Below are 16,565 nucleotides of genomic sequence, written 5' to 3'. Positions count from 1 at the left end.
TGTGCTTCTTCTGATGGTTATTAATCACAGAGGGTTTCACTGTGTTTCTTCTGATGGTTGTTAATCACTGAGGGTTTCACTGTGCTTCATCTGATGGTTGCTAATCACTGAGGGTTTCACTGTGCTTCATCTGATGGTTGTTAATCACTGAGGGTTTCACTGTGCTTCATCTGATGGTTGTTAATCACTGAGGGTTTCACTGTGCTTCATCTGATGGTTGCTAATCACGAAGATGACTAAAACAGATGTTTTAACAGATGTTTATCTGCTCCTATGTGAAAAAGATGGACACAGATTACCTCAGATGACCTCAGACTAAAACAGATGTTTTAACAGATGTTTCTTCTCCTAGGTAAAGCAGATGACCTCCGATGACCTCAGACTACAAGACGACATTCAAGACGTCAAAGATCTGAACGAGCTGCTGGAGTTTAGAATCCTGGAGCTGGAGGTCAGTGTTTAGAAATACTACTAACTAGTACTAACTAGTACTGACTAACTAACTACAAGTCTGGAGGTCAGTGTTTAGAAATACTACTAACTATTTTTTTGTGCTATGACTAAAATGATGTACCATATCTCAAAAGAAAGATGAGACTCTCTTCTTTGCCCAGGAAAAAAAATAGAGTTGCTAGCATGTTCCGCTCTTTATTTATAGGCAGTTGAATAAAACTATTTTTCTTCAAAAACAACCCTCTGAGAATAGAAACAGTAAAAAACGAGTAAAAGTGACAACTCTCAGGCAGAAATCAATCTTGAGCATTTTATTTTGGCTCCTGTGATGCATCAGACATTGCATAGTCATTAGGGATGTCCGATATTATCGGCCTCCCGATATTATCGGCCGATATTAGCATATAAATTGATATCGGGAAAATATCGGTATCGGTTTTTGAAAAAAAGATTTTTATTTTTTATTTTTTTTTGCTTTATAAATAAGTTACAGGAGTTCTTACTGTATATGGTGTGTGTGATATGAAATTTGAGCTTACCCTAATCACAATAATCCCCGCATATATCGGTATCGGTTGATATCGGTATCGGTAATTAAGAGTTGGACAATATCGGTATATCGGTTATCGGTAAAAAAGCCAATATCGGACAACCCTAATAGTCATAGTCATTTACAAACAAATGACAAAAAAAATAAGATTGAATAAAAAACAAATGTAATTGTACAATTGTAAGTGATAAATGAGTAATAACATTAAAAAAAAACGTACAACCCTTACATGTCTGTAACTCTGAGTGTAACCAAATGGACCCTTACAGGTCTGTAACTCTGAGTGTAACCACATGGACCCTTACAGGTCTGTAACTCTGAGTGTAACCACATGGACCCTTACAGGTCTGTAACTCTGAGAGTGTAACAAATGGACCAAGCGATCAAAAAAAAGAAAAGAAAAAACAGTTCACATTGCTCAAACCTGTGTGGTAGTCTAGGAAACATTCCCCCGGTGTGCATAAAGGGACATGACAGGAACCACACTGGAACTTTGTCTCACACCGCTGACCTTTCCTATAACAGACCCTGCATCTACCTGGGTTCGCTTTTTTGGCGGTGGGCCTAAGGCGAACAAGGAAATGGTCTGCCATGCCCATGTCAGACAGCCTGCTCTGGGGGTCAATGCGTGGTGCCCTAGCATCCTGGTTAGGCTGTCTCGGGCTGGTCCATGTTTTGATGACGCCGTGCATGAATTTCTTCATGGTTTTATACCTGCCCTGCTGATTTTTGGCCTTGTACAATATGAAGGAATTGGGGCAAAATCTGAAGCATGTATATGATAAATTTGTTCGTCCACTTCATGGTCTTTCTGGCAAACGAATAATAAGAAATGTTCTGATGGAGTTTGTCCACTCCATTCATGGAGTGGTTGTACTCAACCACACAGGCAGGTCTTTCTTTTGGCACGCGATGGATATGGTGTCTCCGCCACACCATTTCAGTCGCCATTTTGTCCTGATGGCACGTTGTGACCATCCTCACTACATTTGTGTCCCTCCATGCCGTTACCATCACCCTTGAATTGTGAAGAACAATTCTCTTCCCAGCACCGAGGGAGGAAGTGGAGGCAGAGTGAATGGCTTCTGGTTCACCCCTGTTCTTTCTGAGTGTACCACAGACATGCATCTTCATATCAAGGAGTTTATGACATAATTTGACGGAGTTATAGAAATTATCCATAAACAATTTATACCCTTGACCTTTTAGTTCACCAATGAGAGAGACTACTGTTTGCTCTTGGGTTTCATGTTTTCCACAGTATGGTTTCAAATTATGACAATACCCTGTAGCTGAGTCACACAAAATGTAGGATTTTATTCCATACCTTACAGGCTTTTGAGGGTTATAAACCCGGAAGGATAGACGGCCGCGCCATAGCAGTGTGCCTTCATCTATTGAAATAGATGCATCTGGTTGATACAACTCACTGAATTTGTTGACTAGATAGTCACAAACAGGACGTACCTTGTACATTTTGTCTTTTGCTCTTCTCTCCTCGTCAGCTACACTGTTGTCAGTAAAGTGCAGAAACCTCAGGATCAGTTGAAACCTATTACGGGGCATGACCTTGCCGAAATAGTAGGTCGCATACACCTCATCCGTGGACCAGTACTCGTTCAGTTCAGTCTTTGAAACTATACCAGTCAGGAAGAGGAGCCCTAAGAATGTTTTCAGTTCCTCAACTTTGAGTGGTTTCCATTGATGGACTCTGGAATGTGGCTTGTTTGTGACTCTCGCAATTGACTGCGTGGCATAGACATTTGTCTGATCAACGATGAGTTGGAGGACCTCATCGGTCAGAAAGAGCTCCAAAAAGTCTGCTGGTTGATCTGAATCTAGATGAGCAGCTCCGTTGAGAGGTCCGGGCTCTGCAGTAAATGGAAATGCCTCTGGCTCCCACTCCATCTGACCCTGGTCATACCACTTCAGAGGATCAGGTTGGCCACCACGCACACGTTGTGGACGCCCCTTGCCACGCTGTGGTCCCTTACAGGTCTGTAACTCTGAGAGTGTACTAATGGAACCAAATGGACCCTTACAGGTATGTAAAGTGTATACAATAGAACCAAATGGACCCTTACAGGTCTGTAACTCTGAGAGTGTACTAACGGAACCAAATGGACCCATGCAGATGTGCATTGTGCAACTCTGAGTGTAGCCTAAGTCTTATGTAACCAAATGGACCCCGTATACTAAAAACATTAATTTCCTTTCATCTCAAACACGATAAAAATGTACTTCTTACCTGAAGAACTGGTATCTGAAGAACGTGGTCTTTTCCCGGCGTCGTCCTCTCTCAAGAAGGGAGACCATTCTTCTCCATCTGACTCCTGATCCGTCTCAGACGGATCAGTTTGGGAGTTGAATGGACTTTCTATGATCTCACGACGAGTAGTAACCCTCCTGCCACTGCGACGTGGAGCTGGCCCCAAATCGATCGGTTCAGCGTGTTGTTCCTCTTCCTCGGCACCAGAGAGCTCGGATTCAGTGTCCAAAACCCGACGCCTCTTCGCCCTGCCACTGCGTCGTAGACGCGGGCAGTGGTCACTCTCTGAGTCTGTCTCGGCCACGGGCACCTCGACACGACGGAACGTCTGCGTCTCATACAGCGTTTGCTGTCGCTGGCGATGCTGTCCGGCGGAATCCACACTGCTGGACCCAGCGACCTGTTCACCGACGGGTCGACGTGACACAACAGCGCGTTTGCGCTTGCCGGGGCGCTTCCCATTGTCCGACTTTTTAGGGTCTGGCATTTTCTCTCTCTTTCTCTCTCTTTGTTTGATTGATTGATCGATCGATTGCTTGCGCTCTCTCTCTCTCTCTCTCTCTCTCCAGCACTCTGACGGCTTCTCCACATGGCCATCGTGTCCCATTAACTTTTATCAACTTCTGTTTTGATCACATGGTGGGTGGTGGTCCTCTGATGATAGGAGGTTCACACAGGTTGTTATGATCAGTCAGTGATCGCCCGATTTCGGGGTTCGTTTGTTTACAGAGGCTCCAACATGTTGTTTGCTCACGTGGTCGCTTAGATCAAAGAAGCTGCCCCCAGCTGGCCTGGTGTCCCACGTTCTCTGTGTGTGTGTATGTGTGTGTGTGTGTGTGTGTGTGTGTGTGTGTGTGTGTGTGTGTGTGTGTGTGTGTGTGTGTGTGTGTGTGTGTGTCTGTCTGTCTGTCTGTCTGTCTGTCTGTCTGTCTGTCTGTCTGTCTGTCTGTCTGTCTGTCTGTCTGTCTGTCTGTCTGTCTGTCTGTCTGTCTGTCTGTCTGTCTGTCTGTCTGTCTGTCTGTCTGTCTGTCTGTCTGTCTGTCTGTCTGTCTGTCTGTCTGTCTGTCTGTCTGTCTGTCTGTCTGTCTGTCTGTCTGTCTGTCTGTCTGTCTGTCTGTCTGTCTGTCTGTCTGTCTGTCTGTCTGTCTGTCTGTCTGTGTGTGTGTGTGTGCCATTTATTCACATTGGCCTATTATAGCGCCACCAGGAGGCCACAATATCGTACCTGACCTGGCGGAGACCTGTGCTCCGAGGAGCGCTTTCTCTAGTTTCTTATGATCTGATGTGTTTCTGTGGAAACATTGTGTTGTTTAGGAGAGAGAGAGGAGGTCTCCAGCCATCAACTTCCAACAACTACATTTCCCAGAAGGCCTCAGTCCTCTGCAGCTGTACTGTGAGGCTGAAGGAGTGACGGTAAGAAAACTGTCTTTATAGGCTATTAGGCTATTAGGCTATTAACAGTGTTAATAGATCTATATTGTGATAGTAATCATTACTATAGAGTGTTTGTTCAGTAACAGATTATTATTATTATTATTATTATTATTATTATTATTATTATTATTTGTGTTTTTCAGGACATTGTGATCTGTGAGTTGATGAAGAAGCTAGATATTCTGGGAGATAACGCCGTAAGTGTATGTTGCTTTTTCTTTGTAATCTATGTTTTCACAGGGTTTGTTGTACATTGATTTATATTTTTTACATATTTTGGTAAATATTGTATTTTTTAACTCTCTCAGTGCCAATGAAATATATATATAAAAATATGTTCATACCGTGCCAGCAAATTTTTTTTTTCAAAGTAAAAAAAGTGCTTAGGAAGCGAGATACAGCCTTTTTCAGTTATAAGTTAAACAAGGAGTGGATGGAGCTGCAAATCTTCAGATAATGATATCTTGGGTTCTGAACATTTTTTTCCAAAAATATATATTTTTTAAATTATTTTTCTTACTCTGGATTTTTCGTTCTGGCACTCAGACATTCTGGCATTCAGAAAAAAATCGGGATATCTCGTTGTGTGGCACTGAGAGAGTTAATAATGTTATCGGAGTGTTGGTTATAAATTGAACATTACATGTGTAGTACATGTTCTCACAGGGTGGGTTATAAATCATAACTTTAATAATATAACTCAGTGGTTGTTTTTCAAGTCAAGGACCCCCGGACCCCCATCTGAAAAGCTTTTGATATTTTTCAAAAATGTTTTAAAACAGCAGATGTACAAGCTCTTCATCTAACAGCAGATGTACAAGCTCTTCATCTAACAGCAGATGTACAAGCTCTATGAGCTCCTACCATCTACTATGTTTGAATACTTAGCCAACGTATATGTTACACAGAGTCCATATCAGTGTGATTTGAGTTCTTGATCTTTTTTACTGCAACAAGACAGTTTAAAACACATAAACATGAATTAGACACGTTTCTGTCATTACTATGACAGGATGTACTGGATCCTTCTCTTTGACAGACAGAAACCTGTAGCGCTCACTGGAGTGTAATGCCCCCTTGTGGCGCGGCGGAGCTATTGCTCTGTATGTGTTATCTTTGGCAGGATTGGAACACAGTGACTATTTTAGTGAAGACTAACATTACAGATAACAATATGACAGAAATTAAATACACTTAAGCATGAACTCTCTCTTTTTAACTATTTAACTTGCACCATGAAATATACTATGAACTCGAAAAGCAATGAATTACAATGAAATAAACAACACAATATAGCTCAATAAACAAAAATAAATAGGGGGTGGCTTAGGCTTATACCACATATACATGGATAAAGTGGTTCAAATGTTTGTGATGCTGTACTAACACATTTAGCCTGGATAGTCTGGTAGATCTATTTAGTCTTCATGTACTATGAAATGTACTTTAACCTGGTTGATATCCTGTATACGTACTTTGATTGGGTTGATAAATCGACTCATATTAGATGTAATCCAGATAAATCTACTCACATTAGATGTAATCCAGATAAATCTACTCATATTAGATGTAATCCAGATAAATCTACTCACATTAGATGTAATCCAGAGAAATCTACTCATATTAGATGTAATCCAGATAAGTGACTAGTCTGTGTAGGAGGTGACTTCATGTGTAGGAGGTGACTTCATGTGTAGGAGGTGGCTTCATGTGTAGGAGGTGACTTCATGTGTAGGAGGTGACTTCATGTGTAGGAGGTGACTTCATGTGTAGGAGGTGACTTCATGTGTAGGAGGTGGCTTCATGTGTAGGAGGTGACTTCATGTGTTGGAGGTGTAGGAGGTGACTTCATGTGTAGGAGGTGACTTCATGTGTAGGAGGTGACTTCATGTGTAGGAGGTGACTTCATGTGTAGGAGGTGACTTCATGTGTAGGAGGTGACTTCATGTGTAGGAGGTGACTTCATGTGTAGGAGGTGACTTCATGTGTAGGAGGTGACTTCATGTGTAGGAGGTGTAGGAGGTGACTTCATGTGTAGGAGGTGACTTCATGTGTAGGAGGTGACTTCATGTGTAGGAGGTGACTTCATGTGTAGGAGGTGACTTCATGTGTAGGAGGTGACTTCATGTGTAGGAGGTGACTTCATGTGTAGGAGGTGACTTCATGTGTAGGAGGTGACTTCGTGTGTAGGATTCGGTATAAACCTTTTTATACTCTTTTATTTTTTATTTCCTACAGAATCTGACCAATGATGAGCAGGTGGTGATCATTCATGCCAGGACAGTACTGACCTTAGCGGAGAAGGTAAACACCTACCTATCAACCTAACTACTACCTTAATAACTAAATACTTACCTATCAACCTAACTACTACCTTAATAACTAAATACTTACCTATCAACCTAACTACTATGTGTATGTCTAGTGTTTTTAACTAGGTTAACCATATTAACTAGTTGTGTATGTCTGGTTGTAGTGGTTGGAGTCCATTGAAGTAACAAAGTCAGCTCTGCAACAGAAGATGTTGGACATTGAGAGTGAAAAGGTAAACAATGTTTATTTAATCATAATATGATTAAGTTGTGAATTATAATGTTAATGTAATTATATTATAATTCATTATAATGTTAATGTAATTATATTATAATTCATTATAATGTTAATGTATTCTGGTTTGACAGAAAGTAAAAAAAACACTGCATAAGTATGGCTTATGTTAGTTTAGTACTAATGCACTGTAACGTGTGTGTGTGTGTGTGTGTGTGTGTGTGTGTGTGTGTGTGTGTGTGTGTGTGTGTGTGTGTGTGTGTGTGTGTGTGTGTGTGTGTGTGTGTGTGTGTGTGTGTGTGTGTGTGTGTGTGTGTGTGTGTGTGCATTAGGACCTGTTCAGTAAACAGAAAGGTTATCTGGATGAAGAGTTGGACTACAGGAAGCAGTCTATGGACCAGGCTCATAAGGTCAGTGTATAGACCATACTCATAAGGTCAGTGTATAGACCAGGCTCATAAGGTCAGTATATAGACCAGGCTCATAAGGTCAGTATATAGACCAGGCTCATAAGGTCAGTATATAGACCAGGCTCATAAGGTCAGTCTATGGACCAGGCTCATAAGGTCAGTGTATAGACCAGACTCATAAGGTCAGTGTATAGACCAGGCTCATAAGGTCAGTCTATGGACCAGGCTCATAAGGTCAGTGTATAGACCAGACTCATAAGGTCAGTGTATAGACCAGGCTCATAAGGTCAGTGTATAGACCAGACTCATAAGGTCAGTGTATAGACCAGACTCATAAGGTCAGTATATAGACCAGGCTCATAAGGTCAGTAGAAACGTAACTGTAGTCATAATAAGGTTAGGGTTAGTTGGTTAGTTAGGTTGTAATCATAATAAGGTTAGGGTTAGTTGGTTAGTTAGGTTGTAATCATAATAAGGTTAGGGTTAGTTGGTTAGTTAGGTTGTAATCATAATAAGGTTAGGTTAGTTGGTTAGTTAGGTTGTAATCATAATAAGGTTAGGGTTAGTTGGTTAGTTAGGTTTTAATCATAATAAGGTTAGGGTTAGTTGGTTAGTTAGGTTTTAATCATAATAAGGTTAGGGTTAGTTGGTTAGTTAGGTTGTAATCATAATAAGGTTAGGGTTAGTTGGTTAGTTAGGTTGTAATCATAATACGGTTAGGTTAGTTGGTTAGTTAGGTTGTAATCATAATAAGGTTAGGGTTAGTTGGTTAGTTAGGTTTTAATCATAATAAGGTTAGGTTAGTTGGTTAGTTAGGTTTTAATCATAATAAGGTTAGGGTTAGTTGGTTAGTTAGGTTGTAATCATAATAAGGTTAGGGTTAGTTGGTTAGTTAGGTTTTAATCATAATAAGGTTAGGGTTAGTTGGTTAGTTAGGTTTTAATCATAATAAGGTTAGGGTTAGTTGGTTAGTTAGGTTGTAATCATAATAAGGTTAGGGTTAGTTGGTTAGTTAGGTTGTAATCATAATAATAATGATAATAACTAGAGGTTTGATCTCACATCTAGGCCCCCCCACACACACACACACACACACACACACACACACACACACACACACACACACACACACACACACACACACACACACACACACTGCACAACAATGTTAACTATAAAGATAACAATGTGGCCATCAGCCACATTGATGAAGGCAGTGGCTCAGGGGTAGAGTGGCCGGGTAGAGTGAACTGGAAAACCGCAAGGTTCCCAGTTCGATCCCGGGCTGGGGCGCTCCCCTTGAGTTAGTGTCGAAGTGTCCTTGAGCAAGACGCTGAACCCCTAATTGCTCCCGATGAGCAGGTTGGTGCCTTGCATGGTTTCCTCCGCCATCGGTGTATGAATGTGTGTGTGAATGGGTTAATGGCACAATCAATGTAAAGCGCTTCGGATAGAAGCGCTATATAAATGCACCATTTACCATTTTACCATTTATTCTTATATTCTTTATTATTCTACACCTGCATATTATTCTATTCATGTATATGTTCATCCACGGCTCTGGTCCAGCTGTTTGAGACGTCAGAAGTGATCGTGGAATTTGCCGTTGCTTTGAAATTACGCTAGAGTGCGTTCCCATCCTGTGAGGCCAACGGGTCGACCACTCCGTCCTCACATTTAATCCTCTCCCCCTCGCAGGGGCGGGGCTTAGGCACGAGTGGAGGACGCGAGGAGTGTGAGCGAGTGACCGAGTTTTGGGGATTGGAATTCAGCTTATGTGTTCAGAGGATCTTGGAACTGGAGGCCGTGCTGTTTGTAGTTCTCTACATGTGTTTGTAGTTCTCTACATGTGTTTGTAGTTCTCTACATGTGTTTCTATGCGTTCAGAGGATCTTGGAGCTGGAGGACATGCTGTTTGTAGTTCTCTACATGTGTTTGTAGTTCTCTACATGTGTTTGTAGTTCTCTACATGTGTTTCTATGTGTTCAGAGGATCTTGGAGCTGGAGGCCATGCTGTTTGAAGCGGTGCGTCACGATGAGAGCTTCCGGATGGAGGGATGGAAAACGGAGGAAGAGAAAACACAACGCCTCTCTGACGTCCTGACAGACGAAGAGAGGGAGGGGCTTAAGAGGTCCATGGACCAATGGAAGAGGGTCGTTATGGGCGAGCTGAGAGAGAGAGACTCGCAGATTCTACGGGAGAGAATGGACCTGCTGCAGCATGCACAACAGGTAATATACTACATCCATATTTACCCTAGGGTTATAATATATACATATTTACCCTAGGGTTATATTATATCCATATTTACCCTAGGGTTATATTATATCCATATTTACCCTAGGGTTAAATTATATCCATATTTACCCATATTTACCCTAGGGTTATATTATATCCATATTTACCCTAGGGTTAAATTATATCCATATTTACCCTAGGGTTATACTATATCCATATTTACCCTAGGGTTAAATTATATCCATATTTACCCTAGGGTTATATTATATCCATATTTACCCTAGGGTTAAATTATATCCATATTTACCCTAGGGTTATATTATATCCATATTTACCCTAGGGTTATATTATATCCATATTTACCCTAGGGTTATATTATATCCATATTTACCCTAGGGTTATACTATATCCATATTTACCCTAGGGTTATATTATATCCATATTTACCCTAGGGTTAAATTATATCCATATTTACCCTAGGGTTATATTATATTATATCCATAGCAATATAAAAGTAACCCTTTAAACCCTCAATGTTTAGCCAGCTCCACTGTTGGCTCTGTACTTGGTCTGCTCTTTTTTCTCTACACCATCTCTCCGAAAATAGCCGATCTACAAGCTCATAATGAGGCTGATGTTCCCCATCACCCCCTGTAGTTACTCTGAGGCAGTGGCGTCGTTAGGGGTGGGCTTCGGTGGCTATAGCCACCAATGTTTTGTCCAAAGCCACCAATATTTTTTTTTTTTTAATTTAAAAATTAAAAGTTTTTTTTTGTTTTTTTAATTATATATCTATCACCCTAACCTAACATTACATTACATTACAGTCATTTAGCAGACGCTTTTATCCAAAGCGACTTACAATAAGTGCAATCAACAAAGGTAGGGAACGAAAGCTACTAATCACCAGAGGTTATAAGTGCATTTTCTGCAATGACAAGCAACCAAGAGCATACCTAGCGCTAAGGTAAAAGTGCAATATATCAGCTACCTATTTCCTTAAACAGATGAGACAAAGTAGTCAAATGAGCAGGAGCTAAAAACAAATAATTGTATTGACTAAACAAGATCCAATAAACAATTCAACAATAAAACAAGCATTCGTACAACTAGTTAACAACAAGTAGGCCAGGCAAAGAGGAAGGGTAGTGTTTCCTGAAGAGGTGGGTTTTCAGCCTGCGGCGAAAGATGGGCAGTGACTCTGCTGTCCTGACATCAGTGGGAAGTTCATTCCACCACTGTGGGGCCAGAACAGAAAAAAAGTCGTGACCGTGTCGATCGACCATAAGGACCGTTGAGTGGCGGGGGAGTCAGTCGCCCCTTGGTGGCCGACCGGAGTGGTCGGGAAGGGTTGTGGGCATTGACCAATACCCGGAGGTAAGAGGGAGCTGTTCCTTTCGCTGCCCTATAGGCTAGCACCAGGGTTTTAAACTGAATGCGAGCCGCTACGGGGAGCCAGTGCAGGGAACGGAGAAGGATAGTTGTGTGAGAGAACTTGGGGCGGTTGAACACCAGACGAGCCGCAGCTTTCTGAACAAGCTCCAGGGGTCTGATGGCAGATGCCGGAGCGCCAGCCAGGAGGGAGTTGCAGTAGTCCAGGCGGGAGATGACAAGAGCCTGGATGAGCACCTGGGCTGGCTTCTCCGTGAGGAAGGGCCGAATTCTCCTGATGTTGTAGAGGAGGAATCTGCCGGACCGTGTCACTGATGCGATGTTAGCCGAGAACGACAGTTGATCGTCCAGGGTCACACCCAGATTCTTCGCAGTCCGAGTTGACGTCACCACAGCGTTCTCAATGGTGATGGCCATGTCTCGGTGAGGACAGCCCTTCCCCGGGATGAACATCAGCTCGGTCTTGTCCAGGTTGAGCTTCAGGTGGTTCGTCGACATCCACTCCGAGATGTCAGCCAGACAAGCAGCAATGCGTGCCTCCACGTGTGTGTCAGAGGGGGGGAATGAGAGGATCAGCTGGGTGTCATCGGCATAGCAGTGGTAGGAAAAGCCATGGGAGCGGATGACAGCACCAAGAGATGTAGTGTAGAGAGAGAAGAGAAGAGGACCCAGAACCGAGCCTTGGGGAACCCCAGTAGTGAGCCTGTGTGGTTCTGACACAGACCCTCCCAGCTTCACCTGGTAGGAGCGACCCGTCAGGTAGGATGCAAACAGGGAGAGTGCAGAGCCTGAGACACCCATCCCCTCGAGGGTGGAGAGGAGGATCTGATGGTTCACTGTGTCGAACACTGCAGACAGGTCCAGGAGTATCAGGACAGAGGAGAGAGAGTTCGCTCTAGCGGCATGGAGTGACTCCGCCACTGCCAGGAGGGCAGTCTCTGTCGAGTGACCCACTTTGAACCCAGACTGGTTGGAGTCCAGGAGGTTGTTCTGGTGGAGATACGAGGACAGTTGTTTGAACACAGCACGTTCGAGAGTTTTAGATAGGAAGGATAGAAGGGAAACCGGCCTGTAGTTCTTGACTTCAGAGGGGTCAAGTGTCGGTTTCTTGAGGAGGGGGGTGACTCTGGCAGTCTTGAAAGTAGAGGGAAAGTAACCAGATGTCAGAGAGGTGTTAATAAGGTGGGTTAAGAAGGGAAGAAGTTCAGGTGCAGTGGACTGCAGCAGAGGGGATGGGACAGGGTCCAGAGAGCATGAGGTGGGGCGGCTAGAGGTAACAAGGAGAAGGACCTCGTTAGGGGAAAGGGGAGAAAAGTGGGATAGAGAGGTGGAGGGGGGGGAGAGAGGAGTAGATGAAGCTAGAGAGGGGAGGGTGGAAGAGGGACGGGTGTGGGTAGTGCGCAGGGCACCAGCCGGGGGAGGAGGGAATGAGGATCGGATATCGTTCACCTTCTTGTCAAAGAAGTTGGCGAAATCGTCAGGGACGAGGGACGAGGAGGGAGGAGGGGGAGGTGGTTGCAGGAGAGAGGAGAAAGTTTCAAAGAGTTTTTTAGGGTTAGAAGCAGAAGCCTGAATTTTAGTGCAGAAGAAAGCAGCTTTAGCAGCTGATAGAGAGGAGGAAAAGGTAGAAAGGAGAGATTGGAAGGTAAGAAGGTCCTCCGGGAGGTTGCCATTTCTCCATTTACGCTCAGCTGCTCTTAGGCTCCGTCTCTCAGTACGCACTGAGTCCGACAACCAGGGTGCGGGTGGAGTTTGGCGTGCAGGCCTGGTGGTGAGGGGACAGAGATGGTCCAGGGAAGAGGATAGAGTAGAGAAAAGAAGATCAGTGGCAGTATCGGGGGATAGTAGAGCAAAGGATTCGGGGGCAGGGAGAGCAGAGAGGACAGAGGAGGAAAGATCAGAGGAGGATAGTGAGCGAAGGTTGCGACGTGAGGAAATCATGTGGGTAGGGAGGGGCTGTGGGGGGGGGAGGAGAGAGAGAGAGAGTAAGACATGAGGTAGTGATCAGAGAGTTTCTTACCCTTTTCACTGGGAGGAGGAGTGACGGACAGGTTAGCAGTAGAGCAGCCTCTGGTGAAGATCAGGTCCAGTTGGTTGCCCTTCTCGTGGGTAGGGGGAGATGGGGAAAGGACTAGGTCGAAGGCGGCGAGAAACGACAGTAGTGGGTCTAGCTGCTTCTCGGTCGGGAGGTTGAAGTCACCCAGAAGGATGATTCCAGAGCCGTCGACCGGGAAGTGAGAGACTAGATGGTCGAGTTCCTCCAGGAAGCCACCAGCAGAGCCCGGTGGGCGATAAACAACTGCAATGGTGAGCTTGACTGGATGAGAAACCGTGACCATGTGATATTCAAAAGAGTTAGGAGAGAATTGTGACAGTGAGACAGGAGAGTATTTCCATTTTCTGGAAATTATCAGACCAGCACCACCACCTATCCGCACGCCTCTGGGAGTGTGAGAGAAAGAGAACACATCTGACAGAGCCGCGGGTGTAGCAGTGTTTTCTGGTGGGATCCAGGTCTCAGTCAGGGCAAGGAAGTTAAGGGAGAGCCCGGATGCGTAGCCTGTGATGAAAGCAGCTTTGCCTTCCACCACAGCCGATCGGCAATTCCAGAGCCCCCCTGTTACCACTTGCTCGACGTGAGTTGAAATAGTAGGATATATTAGACTAGCGGTCTCGCGACATCTGGGTGTAACCCAGTGTTTTTGCGACCGCCAGAAAGAGGAGAGGACAGGAATAGGAAGAAAGCCCATTGTAGATCACTAAACATATACACACTACTATATCTAGAAGAAGCACTCAATGGTCCAGGTCTTACATTGACTAAGTCGCGCTTTGACAAAGTCGCCTGCAGCTGCCTTTGCAGCTGCCTTTGCAGCTGCCTTTGCAGCTGCCTTTGTTCGTCTAGCCTTCGTTCGGCTGGCCGCTTTGCAAGCTGCCGCTTTCAGCGCTGGTTTAAAACCACTTAGCTTGATTGCTAATTGTCTGCCGGGGAGTGCTGCCCCACCCAGCCACTTAGCATAGGGCTATTAAGTGGCCTGTTCTACCTGAAATTGCCTCAAGTGCTCTGTGAGGCACACACAGAGTATCAATGGCCTACAGCTTATAGCACAAATACAAAAATAGAAACTACAGACTAACACAAGCTGAGAATACAGCACCAGTAACAAAGCACTTAAACTACACTGCTAGTAACTTGCTAGATAAGAAATATGCTATACTCACTACCCAGCAGCCAGGAGCTATGTTCACTCCAGATGTTGAAACGCACACTGAGGTGAAACTATAGCAGCCTGACTTTTAAATCCTTGGAGCTGTGCTGCCCCACCCAGCCACTTAGCACAGGGCTATTAAGTGGCCTGTTCTACCTGAAATTGCCTCAAGTAACCTCAACTAACCCTACCCCTAACCCTAAAACCGAAATAAAGTAACAAAAAACGGGGGGAAAAGCACCCTAATCCGCGAAATCCGCGAAAAAAATCGCGCGCGGGAGGAGGGGCACATGCACGCGCGCTGTGCGCGCGTGCATGTGCCCGTTGCCTGCGGGGCTAAGCCCCCGACCTAGTAGAGACCTAGCGACGCGTCTGCTCTGAGGGTCCCCTAGAGGTCCCGGACCCCCTGTAGTTACTGTGTGTGTGCGTGTGCGTGTGCGTGTGTGTGTGTGTGTGCGTGTGTGTGCGTGTGTGTGTGTGTGTGTGTGTGTGTGTGTGTGTTACAGAGGAACAAGGAGTTAGAGGAGTGGATTGAAGCACAGAAGCGACAGATCAAAGAGCTGGAAGAGAAGGTACAGATTTGATATATTATCATGAATCATCTCAATATATGAATAATAAAATGATCACAGATAATGTGTTTACATCATACTATCACATTCATATACATTAATGTTATTATTACACTGTAGATAATAATAATTTATGATCAGTGTGTGAGTGTGTGGGGGGGGTGGATAATACTAATAATGCCCAAGGGGTTATATTCAGCTCATCGCTTCTTAAAGTGTGCTCTCCCTCGGGACCTTGTGAGGGTTTCAGATTAGGTTAGGTTTTCAGTCAGGGTCCTGACACACACGCACGCACGCACGCACGCACGCACGCACGCACGCACGCACGCACGCACGCACGCACGCACGCACGCACGCACACACACACACACACACACACACACACACACACACACACACACACACACACACACACACTAACTGTTTGTTCTTCTTCTCTTTCAGTTTTTATTTTTGTTTTTATTCTTCTCTCTGGCCTTCATCCTGTGGTCCTAGAGACAACGTGGTGAGTTGCTTAGCAACCGTGTTTGTTTACTAACAGTTTGTACAAACCATCACAATCACATTGCTTATGTCACATGATACTAAATATGAATATACTGTACTCTTATTAAAGCTGAATCACATAAATATGAATATACTGTACTCTTATTAAAGATGAATTACATAAGCCCAGTGGACCTTGTTTGCATGTTAGGGCGGATTCAGACCCTGGACCACTTGGCAGATGTTGTGACAGTGTGAACGTTGGGGAGGTAGTCTCTGTGACAGTGTGAACGTTGGAGAGGTAGTCTCTGTGACAGTGTGAACGTTGGAGAGGTAGTCTCTGTGACAGTGTGAACGTTGGGGAGGTAGTCTCTGTGACAGTGTGAACGTTGGGGAGGTAGTCTCTGTGACAGTGTGAACGTTGGGGAGGTAGTCTCTGTGATAGTGTGAACGTTGGGGAGGTAGTCTCTGTGACAGTGTGAACGTTGGGGAGGTAGTCTCTGTGACAGTGTGAACGTTGGAGAGGTAGTCTCTGTGACAGTGTGAACGTTGGAGAGGTAGTCTCTGTGATAGTGTGAACGTTGGGGAGGTAGTCTCTGTGATGGTGTGAACGTTGGAGAGGTAGTCTCTGTGACAGTGTGAACGTTGGGGAGGTAGTCTCTGTGATAGTGTGAACGTTGGGGAGGTAGTCTCTGTGATAGTGTGAACGTTGGGGAGGTAGTCTCTGTGACAGTGTGAACGTTGGAGAGGTAGTCTCTGTGACAGTGTGAACGTTGGGGAGGTAGTCTCTGTGATAGTGTGAACGTTGGGGAGGTAGTCTCTGTGACAGTGTGAACGTTGGAGAGGTAGTCTCTGTGATAGTGTGAACGTTGGGGAGGTAGTCTCTGTGATAGTGTGAACGTTGGGGAGGTAGTCTCTGTGACAGTGTGAACGTTGGAGAGGTAGTCTCTGTGATAGTGTGAACGTTGGGGAGGTAGTCTCTGTGACAGTGTGAACGTTGGGGA

General features: G+C 44.5%; 1 protein-coding gene across 1 annotated transcript in view; it reads left to right on the top strand.

Moving 5' to 3' along the window:
- jakmip3 (Janus kinase and microtubule interacting protein 3) overlaps window positions 1-15,570 on the top strand; it is a gene marked incomplete at both ends in the record, with an annotated part of 41,518 nt that extends 25,948 nt beyond the window's left edge. The window contains 9 exons of the mRNA XM_084077629.1: window positions 353-451; window positions 4,587-4,685; window positions 4,850-4,903; window positions 6,945-7,010; window positions 7,183-7,251; window positions 7,586-7,663; window positions 9,653-9,895; window positions 15,010-15,075; window positions 15,520-15,570. Coding sequence (XP_083933755.1) covers window positions 353-451; window positions 4,587-4,685; window positions 4,850-4,903; window positions 6,945-7,010; window positions 7,183-7,251; window positions 7,586-7,663; window positions 9,653-9,895; window positions 15,010-15,075; window positions 15,520-15,570 — 825 coding nt within the window. The remainder of the gene's footprint in view (window positions 1-352; window positions 452-4,586; window positions 4,686-4,849; window positions 4,904-6,944; window positions 7,011-7,182; window positions 7,252-7,585; window positions 7,664-9,652; window positions 9,896-15,009; window positions 15,076-15,519) is intronic.
- Window positions 15,571-16,565: the final 995 nt, after the last annotated feature.

Source organism: Gymnoscopelus microlampas (assembly GCF_963454915.1).
Source record: "Gymnoscopelus microlampas genome assembly, chromosome: 14".
Taxonomy (NCBI): domain Eukaryota; kingdom Metazoa; phylum Chordata; class Actinopteri; order Myctophiformes; family Myctophidae; genus Gymnoscopelus; species Gymnoscopelus microlampas.
Note: the sequence above shows the minus strand (reverse complement) of the source record. Positions and strands in the feature narration are given on the sequence as shown.